General features: G+C 38.9%; 1 protein-coding gene across 3 annotated transcripts; it reads left to right on the top strand.

Moving 5' to 3' along the window:
- Window positions 1-158: 158 nt before the first annotated feature.
- On the top strand, window positions 159-9,185 carry LOC107565972 (RNA-binding protein 10-like). Of its 3 annotated transcripts, none has more exons than XM_016251316.1 (6): window positions 159-262; window positions 1,037-1,110; window positions 2,014-2,542; window positions 2,733-2,921; window positions 4,075-4,144; window positions 8,584-9,185. In XM_016251316.1, the coding sequence occupies exons 2-6, from the start codon at window positions 1,094-1,096 to the stop codon at window positions 8,742-8,744; spliced, it is 966 nt and encodes a 321-aa protein (XP_016106802.1). In that variant the 5' UTR covers window positions 159-262; window positions 1,037-1,093; the 3' UTR covers window positions 8,745-9,185. The 3 variants fall into 3 exon arrangements, 2 of the variants coding, with proteins under 2 accessions (XP_016106802.1, XP_016106801.1); XR_001606450.1 differs by lacking the exon at window positions 159-262 and adding an exon at window positions 445-507 and having other exon boundaries at window positions 4,075-4,664; window positions 8,584-8,604; XM_016251315.1 differs by lacking the exon at window positions 159-262 and adding an exon at window positions 445-507.
- The last annotated feature ends 1,656 nt before the right edge of the window (window positions 9,186-10,841 follow it).

The raw sequence follows: 10,841 nt of genomic DNA, 5'->3' as shown, positions 1-10,841 counted from the left end.
TGTGTGTGTGTGTGTGTGTGTGTGTGTGTGTGTGTGTGTTAAGGGGGCCTTTACCAGACATTGTGCCCATGGGCCTCTGAATTCTTAATCCGGGCCACATTTCTATGCGTTTGCATGCCAGTGTGTTTCTAGCCAATCAGCTTGAGAGCGCAGTCCCCGCCTCCCGGACTGAGGCCATCTTACTGAGCTCTGCTGTGGGGCGTCACACATATACACTGTATCAGTTTCAGCGCTTGTGTGACGCTGCTGATGTAAAACAGAGGTAAGCGACTGCACGTTGTCATTATTACACGATTAAAATACCGATTTTTAAAAGTTTAGCTGCTCGCGACGTTTGCCACGTTGTGCTGCGGGCGTTAGGGTCGGGGCTCGTGCTCTCTGGACTGAACCCAAGCTGTCATGCGCGGAGTTTTATTTAATGCATGAGACCCAAATACTATTTATTGGGGCACACAATACACTGTATCAGTTTCAGCGCTTGTGTGACGCTGCTGATGTAAAACAGAGGTAAGCGACTGCACATTGTCATTATTACACGATTAAAATACCGATTTTTAAAAGTTTAGCTGCTCGCGACGTTTGCCACGTTGTGCTGCGGGCGCTTGCGGGCGTTAGGGTCGGGGCTCGTGCTCTCTGGACCGAACCCAAGCTGTCATGCGCGGAGTTTTATTTAATGCATGAGACCCAAATACTATTTATTGGGGCACACCGAGGTAAAACTTTCAGTGACGGTTGTTGTGTATGTATTCAGATATATTTTTCAGTAGATTAGTGTCAGACTGCGTTTACCTTCTGCAGGGTTGCAGCTATTGGACATCATATCTGACAGCGGATTTTACACCTTTTTGTGGTTTTTCTAAATGGCGTAAAAGAAATGATATGCAAACGAGTTTTTGGCTCGGACCAATCCAACGCATTGCATACAGCTCACTACTGTCTGTCCTACTCGTGCTTTTAAAAAGATCAGTAGGTCAAGTCGACATCTCTGTTTTTATGCATTTGTATGTATGTTGATCAATACATATTTTGTCAACAGTTGTAAATGAAGCAGGCAGAGAAAAAAGTGGGCGTTTCTGTCGACTTGCACTGAAGCATGGATTATGAGAGGAGGTAGGTCAAGAGTCCATCAGCCTGCAGTGTTATCTTCTCTTTTTAATATGAATTTGCATTCAACCACTGGATGGATTCATGCATAAATGTTTTGACATTATTACTTAACTCCATGCTGTTAAACTTAAATGGGTAAATGGCATAACAGACATGAGCTCTTTTAAATGTATTACAGATTTTTAGGTTTGTAAATGCAGTATATATATTCAAGATACTGCAGCTGATCACAATTTTTTTGAAGTTTACTTAAATAGTCCTGCTGTGTAATAGAAGGATTTACAAATAGGGAATGACAGGTATTTCATGTTGTCTTTTAGTTGATAAGACGTCATAAAGCTGCATCAATAAGAAGCAGACGGGTGTTGATTGAGGTGGTTTTAGAAAAAACTTAGCACTTTGCACCGCAGGATACTGCTGTCGCTCCTTTAGATATATTTCATCTACCACACTGACAGTACATGATTGCATATGCTTGGTTCTTGACTTGAGCAAAATTGTTGATGAAGCAGTAGAACAAGCTAATTTAAAGGAGTAGTTCACCCAAAAATGAAAATATGTTAGCATGTACTCACCCTCAGACCATTCAAGATGTAGATGTTTCTTCATGGGAACAGATTTGGAGTAATTTACTTCACCAGACGTTAACTGATGGACTGGAGTGGTGTGGATTGCTTGTGGATTATTGTGATGTTTTTATCAGCTGTTTGGACTCTCATTCTGACGGCACCCATTCACTGCAGAGCATCCACTGCTGAGCAAGTGACGCAATGCTACATTTCTCCAAATCAGTTCCAATTAAGAAACAAAGTCATTTACATCTTGGATGTGCATGTTCAGTGAATTGGGTTAACTATTCCTTTAAGCTACAGATTGCCTAAATCTTTCTCTTTCTCGCTGTCATAGGGGCAGTCGTGGTGACCGCATGGGTCGCTATGGGAAAAAGTCTGATGATCACGACTACAGGGACATGGACTATCGTGGCTATGGGCAAGGAAATAGACTGAATAGCGGCTTAACAAATGCAAGACCGCATGAGCCTGATAGTAGTTTTGAAGGCATGAGAGACTTTGCCTCGGGTAATTTCTCAAATAACCGACCTGGATTCAGACAAAAGGGGAACCATGGATCCGAAAACAACCGACTTGGAAAAAGTCTCCTCCAAAGTCCCCCAAATGATAATCTCCACTCAAGATTCCAGCAAGATGATAATGATTATGAGTTTGAACCAGAGATTGATGCACACAGGAGGGATACGCAGACATTTAGATCAGGACAGAAGGTGTATCTGGATGAGCAGACCCCAAATGAAGGTGAAAAAAATGAGGACAACACTTGGGGCAGAGTTAGGGGACGGCACAGCTCTCAGGGCGAATACAGTGCAGAATGGAGAGCTGAGGAGGATAAAGATATCAGACATTCTGCACACAAACAAGTGAGTACATTTATCTCTCTAGAGCTGTTGTTGTTTTCCATGAATCATGAGCTTACGATCGTTAAATCTTAATTTCCTTTACTTGCCTTGTTTACTGTTTAAACATATTAACATATCTAAACATTTCTCTTTGTTATTAAGAACTTGAGAAGAGTAATATATATCTAGGATGACTGTCTTCCTGATTTAGGGCTTTCCTGACCAAGCCCAACCAGCTAGGGACAAATTAAGAGATGGAAGTTTTCATCATGCTCTGGAAATGAGCCAGGAGGAGCCAGAACCCCGTGACCAGGACTACAGGTCTGATTCAGAGCAGGCCCAAAAACCCAGCAACATTGTCATGCTGAGAATGCTCCCGCCCAATGCAACTGTTAATGAGGTTTGTCTTAGCTTTATTTCTTGATATGAGTACAGTAACCATTTCAGTTAACATCTATGGAATACTGTTACAACAGAAAACAAGACAAACATAGATTTGCTCTTTGCAATAGAAATCTGTGTGGCAGTTGTTTGTTTGCACTATAGACTTACATTGTACATAGCACATAGTTTTTATAAACTGGGGGATAGGTTGACTTTTTTCGTGTTCTACATAGCATACAGAACTTAAAGGAATAGTTCAGCCAAAAAAAAAAAAGAAAATTTCCCGAAAATGTACTCACCCTCATTCCATCCAAGATGTAGATGAGTTTTCTTCTTCATCAGATTTGGAGAAATGTTGCATTACATCACTTGCTCAGCAATGGATCATCTGCAGTGAATGGGTGCCGTCAGAATGAGAGTCCAAACAGCTGATAAAAACATCACAATAATCCACAAGTAATCCACACAACTCCAGTCCATCAGTTAGTGTCTTGTGAAGTGGAAAGCTGTGTGTTTATAAGTAACAAACACATCATTACGACATTTTAACTTCAAACCATTGCTAAAATACATGTCCTCTTCATTATTTTATTTTGGTGAAAAAGTCGCCTCGTCTGAATCAGGAGAGAAATATGCTCCGATCAAGCACTGTTTACAAGTCAAAACAGATCTGAACAAATATGTCAGTGGATTTTTATGTGAAAGGAAAAAATGGGATGGACTTTTACACTAGAGGAAGTGTTATTATGGATTATGGACTCATATTTTTGCCAGAAGTGGCTGTTTAAGGTTACAATTCCTTAATGATTAGTTAGTTTTTTATAAACATGTAGGTTTTCACTTCACAAGAAAAAAAATCGATTGACTGGAGTGGTGTGGATTACTTGTGGATTATTGTGATGTTTTCATATCAGTTGTTCTGTTTTTAATCGTCATTCTGACGGCACCCATTCACTGCAGAGCATTCATTGCTGAGCAAGTGATGGAATGATACATTTCTCCAATTCGGTTCTCATGAAGAAACAAAGTCATTTACATCCTGGTTGGACTGAGGGTGAGTAAAGTTTCAGCAAATTTCATCCATTAGCATACCCATTTTTCTGCTATGAGGTTACCCATGTTCCTGCTATGAGGTTTGATGTAGTTAAGCATTGGTGTTTGATCTTTAGATTCGTGCTCGACTGCAAGAGCAGGGGATCCAGCCCAGAGAGGTTCGCCTCATGAGGAACAAGTCTTCAGGTAAGCATGCTCTACCGGGGGGGCTTCTCTGTACCCCAGACTGACCTCCAAGTCTCTCTTTCACAGCCTTTCCTAACAAGCCTTAGCTCACTCTTGCGTCTGCCTAGTTCAGTGTGTAATTTCAATACAGCCTCTTTTCGTTCTCACTTTCCTACTGGTGTATTTGAGTTGAGTAAAGATGCTGTTTAGTACTGGTGCTTTGAAATCTTCAGGCGTACGTATCTTTAACTCCCTGCACATCTTTTCGTTTAAGCCATCACTGATTATTTCCTGTTCTCTGTTGTGTGTTACTATTGTCTTACCATACCCCTTGTCAGACTGTTCTTAACCAGACAACATACACACTCACGATACATCCACAAGCATGGGAATAACAGAAACATGTACATTGGCGCACAAGCACAAACATAACTACTCCCAAGTGCCAAGCTTGTTTTGCGTGTCCTGCCAGCCTTATCCCTCATCTCACTTTGATTGCTCTTGTCCTGAAGTCTGGGGAAGATCTTGCACCTTACATTGTGTAAGTATTTTGCAATAGCTGTGTTGAGATGATAAGTGTGGCTGACCATTACATGAGCACTTTTTGGCTTTTTTTTTTTTTTGATTGGTATGAAAAGGTTTTGGAATTTTGTGTCCTCAGCTAAAAGGGTGGACAAAATAATGTAAACACCAGTTAAAAAGTTTTTAGTTTCTTTCAGGTCATTTGATTACACAGCTATGTAGGTGAGTCAGTGTAGGTTAATTAGTCTTAAGAGTGTTGATGCTTTGAGGAGTCATCTTTGGTCTATGTTCTAATGGATTTACATTTGAAGAAGCCAAAGAATGCCATTTAGTCAGTGTTTTAGGAAACCCTTAAATATTGTTCCTAATCCATAAAGGAATAGCTACATCATGGGAATCATTATGTCTGATGACTATAATACATAGTTTCACGAGATTGCCTGCCCATCCAGTCCTGATGGTTAATGGTAAACAAACTTGGCTTGCTGTCCTCGATGGAGGCTTGAATCCGAGGCTTGGCTTGAGCTCCGAGTTCAACCCCCCTCCCCCATTGCAGTACTATATAGAGGGAGAATAACAGAAATAGAGGAGGCGATGGGAAGGTGGAGGGATGCCGGAAGAATTGTTGCTGGGATGGCGCAATGACTACTGCTTATATAGGCTCTTAATGATGATTGTCAGCACTGAAGGATTAGGCTCCTCCCGAACCTACGTTTGGAACTTCATTTATTAGGGCTGTCAAGCAATTAAAAATTTTAATCTACATTATATACCACCAATTAATCGCACGTCAATTTGGGCTGAGAAATTACCCCCAAAAGATCATTTGAAGTCATTGTCGTGTTAAATGAGAAAAGATCTGAATAGACATCAAAATGTAGCTTTAGAAATATAAACATAGAATTGATTACACCTAAACCTTTAAGGCTACAGTGTGGCCATAACATTGTTTTTAGAAGCTGCATCTGAAGTGCAGGCATTTAAATATATTTCAGCTTTCAACTTTCACATTTCAAACATCACATTTGCAATCACGGACATATTTGAGAAAAAAGCAGCACTGGTGTGATATTGCTAAACTACAGTGGCATGCGAAAGTTTGGGAACCCCTTGCAAAATCTTAAACAAAATAAGAGAGTTCATACAAAATGCATGTTATTTTTTATTTAGTACTGTCCTGAGTAAGATATTTTACATATAGTCCACAAGAAAAAAAAATAGCTGATATTATTAAAATAACCCCATTTGAAAGTTTGGGAACCCTTGGTTCTTAATACTGTGTGTGGTTACCTGGATGATCCACGACTGTTTTCTGTTTTGTGATGGTTGTTCCCTTGTTTGTTCTGAACAGTTAAACAGCACTGTTCTTCAGAAAAATCTGAACATTCATATACAAACACAACTATTCAAAAAGGTTCAAACATTCACTGATGCTCCAGAAGGTAACACAATGCATTGAACAGGATGAAGATGTCCAAATTTTTCTTATTTTGTAGAAATATATATTTTTTCCATTTAGTACTGCACTTCGGAAGCAACAGAAGATACTTGCATGTTTCCCAGAAGACAAATTAAGTACAATTTACCTTGATCTTCAAATTCAAAGCTCTTAATGCATCGTGTTTCCTTCTGGAGCATCAGTGAATGTTTGAACCTTTTTTAATAGTTGTGTTTGAGTCCCTCAATTGTCCCCAGAGTGAAAAGATGGATCTCAAAATCATACAGTCACTGCTGGAAAGGGTTCAAATATGCAAAAGATGCTGGAAACCTGAAGAATCTGCAGGAGCTGGTGGATTTTTCTGAGGAATAGTGCTCACTTTAACTGTTCAGAACAAACAAGGGACTCATGAACAACCATCACAAAACAAAAAACAGTCGTGGATCATCCAGGTAACCACACACAGTATTAAGAACCAAGGGTTCCCAAACTTTCGAATGGGGTTATTTTAATAATTTCAGCTATTTTTTTTTCTTGTGCACTAAATGTAAACATCTTTTATGTAAAATATCTTACTAAGGACAGTACTAAATAAAAAATAACATGCATTTTCTATGATCTCTCTTATTTTGTTCAAGTTATTCACATTTTCACAGATACTGCAAGGGGTTCCCAAACTTCCGCATGCCACTGTATATCACATGAGATACAGTAAATAAAAGACAAAAACCATACAGGGCATTTTTTGCCCTCATATCTTGAATCTTATGGGCATATAACTGTATTCTCATAGGCTACATCATGCAGTCATTTGTCGTCTTGCATCGTGTTCGTCAGCAACTGCATACAAAAAAGACATAAGATGACATATAGGTCTGGGCGTGGCGGGCTGCGTTAATAATTTGATAGCATTATTTTTTTTCATAATTACACCAAATGAACATGTTAAATCAACTACTCTAATAGTTACATAACAGAGGACCAGTGACCCCTAAGTGGAAAACACTGTTGCCATATCCTGTGGTGAAAAAAATTCTTAAAGAGCTTCCATAATGTTGCTAATTACCTGATGTAAACGTCATTGTGTAAAATTTCTGTACGAGTTGCTCTGCAAAACGCCTCCCCCTTCCATACACCTCAAAGAAGGGCAAGATTCTCTTGAATGGCGCTGTTCCCCACACGGTTCCCAAACGGTTGAGGACTTGTATGACAGCATTCCAAGGACTGAAGCTGTTCTAAGGCAAACAGTGTATAGGTCCTTGATACTTATGTATTATCAGGTGTTTCCTTTATTTTTTCCACCCCACTTATGTGCCAGTGGCATGAAAGTATTATGGTAGGAGATTAAAGCTCAAAGAAAACTATTGACTTTTAAGGCATGTGGAATAGCTATTGACCACAGTTTAAAGATTAGTCAATTTAATTTGAATTAAAATGGCTATGGTTCAAATCTAATGTATTTCTTTAGTAATTATAGCATTGAAACATCTTATGATGTGTTTGCAGTAGGGCTGCTTGGAATGCCTATTTCTATAAACTTAATTTTTAATCCAATGTGAGCAGTTTGGCAAAGACCTTTGTTTAAACACAGTCCTTTGCCATTTCAGGCCCACAGGTATCAACCTGTACTGTACAGACTGTTGTGATTTCAGACAAGTTTAAACCTATGATCAAAATGAGATTAGAGGTATTAGAAGTAAAACTTTTATGCACATTTTGTGAATCAGTAATCAAAACTTATCAAAACAAGAATCCATAAAGTTGCATAAGTGTCAGTATAATGTTGTAAGTTTTGTACGTCTCTCTCTCTCTCTCTCTCTCTCTCTCTCTCTCTCTCTTTATGTATGAATTAAATTGCTCACAAGTGACAGTACATTTTAAAAAAAGTAAATGCTGCTTTTTTTAACTTTCTGTTCATCAACGAATCCTGAAAAAATGTATGATGATTTCCACCAAAATATTAATCAGCACAACATTGATAATAATAAATGTTTCTTGAGGAGCAAAGCAGAATACTAGAATGATTTCTGAAGGATCATGTGACACTGAAGACTGGAGTAAAGATGCTGAAAATTCAGCTTTGCATGAAAATTTAATCATTTTAAATTGTAATATTTTACAAATTCACTAAAGACTTCTTTAATGCGACCGCAAACTTTTGAACGGTAGTGTAGGCTATATGGTTCTCAGATGTTAGATTTTGTTGGTGAAGCATCAGACATTTAATAGTTTTGTGTGTAGCCACATTTTCTAATAATGTCTTGTGCAATTAATGGTAAATTAACTGGTGTTAATAGCAGAGGAACAAAAACATCCATCACTTCTAGCAGTCTAAAGGCAGCAGTGTGATAATACACTGTGTGATAGAATACAGCTATAGCTCTTTCTACCATCTCTCTGTCTCTATCTTTCTCCCTCTCTCTCTCGATATGAAAACACTAACCCCTCACTGCGTTGTTGTTGTTCTGTCATTGTGGCCCGGCGACGGCTGTGTCTCCAGGTCAGAGCAGAGGATTCGCCTTCGTCGAGTTTAATCACTTGCAGGAGGCCAGCCGCTGGATGGAGACCAACCAGGTCACTTTACACTGCACACACACATACACACTACAAGTCCACACGTGTATGGATATAATATACCCTTTACGCCTGGATTCCTTATGATTTCACAGATTTCGCCATCTCTTAAGAATGAGGTCTGTCTGTTGTCTGTCTAGCACAGGTATTTGACACTGCTACTAGTTGGGTATTTTCTGCCCAGGTTCAGTATAAAATCAGCAGCGTTCTCCTAAAAGCTCAGTTTGTGTGTGCTATTATCTCCCCTTTTCAGTCAACTGGTGCAGTATCTCTTGGCAGCTGTAAGATCCTAGTGTGAGATCTGCCCTATATTTTGTGTTTCTCTAGTTGAATCCACATGGCTTTGAAACATGTTCCAAAACAGCATGAGAATTTGATGTTCCACTAATGTATCTTCTGATTCAGTTATTAAATTATTACCAGTAAGCCCATATATCAGCTGACCTGTATACTGAATGTCAGTTTACATGAAAGCTAGGAAGAAGTTAGTAATACTGTGGCAGACAAATTTGTTTCTAAAGGTATTTATTATTTTTAAGTACACTTATTAGATTCCCCTCAAAATACCTGAAGCAAAACTTCTTTGCTGAAGTGCTAGAGAGCATCAGAATACATTCTGGTCCACACTGCAGCTTATTCTGACCAAGAACCGCCCACTTAGACCGGAAGAGTTTGTTTGACAGCCATGTAAATTGTTCTGATGATGCCCCAATAATAGGTCACGTGGAAGAAAATCTAATGCCTTTGTGTCCTCATACAATTGTACAGAAAACTCTGGAGAAAGCAGAAGAAAACTGTACACTTAAACCAGAAGTCCTCACAGAATTAATAAGTACTAATTATTTCACATAAAAAAACAATGTGAATTGTAAATGGATATCTACTGCTCTTGCTGCTAATGGCCTTGCAGATTTAGGCCTAATCCAATGATTCGTTCTTCCTTAATGGGAGAGTTCACCCTTAAAGAAACTCACACGGGTTTGGAACTATTGGAGAGAGGGTAAATGATAACAGAATTTTCATTTCTGGATTAACTATCACTTTAAATGAACTAGCTGACCAATACCTTGTAAACCCCACTTTTTTCATGCTGTGCACCCTGATTTCTGGTCTAGCAGTCAGCCAGTCAGATTTGGAATTGGATATTTCAGTCAGTGCTTGCCATTTTTGCGTGTAGCATGATGAAGACGGGTTGTGAATGGACTGTGGGTGGTCTGTAGTCTGAATGGGATTTGAAATGACAAACTAGCCCAGATACTGATTTTCACAATGCTGAGAAAATGTTATTTCTATATTGGTTTTGAGTATGATGGGGTGCTATAGCAAATAGTTGTACCTTAAGCAATATCTAGGCATAAATGTTTTCTGTAAACAAGTACAGGCTCATGTTATTTGTCTTTATATATCAGGCCTCTGAAGTGCTCAAAATCAGGTAATTGGATAGTTGTTGGTTTTCTTTAAGTATTCAATTACATTAAGAATGTTTTCTTAAAGGGATAGTTTACCAAAAATGACAATTTACTGTTAAAGGGTTACTCCACCCCAAAATGAAAATGTTGTCATTAATCACTTACCCCCATGTCATTCCAAACCCCTAAAAGCTTCATTCGTCTTCGGAAAACAATTTAAGATATTTTGGATGAAAACCAAGGAGGACAATTTGTCTCCTCCGCGTTACCGTAGCACCATTTTGGAGAATATCCACTGAACGCAAACCGCGTATGCTGTTCTGTGTCAGCCGCACCACATGGATACGCTGTTTTCATTCAAATCAAAGCGTAAATAAACTTAGAAAACGTATCTGTGTGGTGTGGCTGACACAGACAAGTAGAACAGTTTACGTCCAGCTGATATTCTCCAAAATGGTGCTACGGTGACGCGGAGGAAACAAATTGTTGAATAAAGTCATTATTTTTGTTTTCTTTGCGTACAAAAAGTATTATCGTCACTTTATAACATTCAGATTGAACAACTGATGGCAGATGGACTATTTTGATGATGTCTTTCATACTTTTCTGGACCTTGACAGTGTTATTTACTTGGCAGTCACTGGGACAGTCACAAGCCTCCCGGTTTTCATCCAAGATATCTTAAATTGTGTTCCGAAGATGAATTAAGCTTTTACGGGTTTGGAACTAGGGCTCTGCGATATGGACAAAAAAAACCTATCGCGATTTCTTTGAT

This window comes from Sinocyclocheilus grahami, unplaced genomic scaffold (genome assembly GCF_001515645.1).
Source record: "Sinocyclocheilus grahami isolate Dianchi unplaced genomic scaffold, SAMN03320097.WGS_v1.1 scaffold1037.1, whole genome shotgun sequence".
In the NCBI taxonomy this organism is placed as follows: domain Eukaryota; kingdom Metazoa; phylum Chordata; class Actinopteri; order Cypriniformes; family Cyprinidae; genus Sinocyclocheilus; species Sinocyclocheilus grahami.
This window is presented reverse-complemented; position numbering and strand designations above follow the sequence as displayed.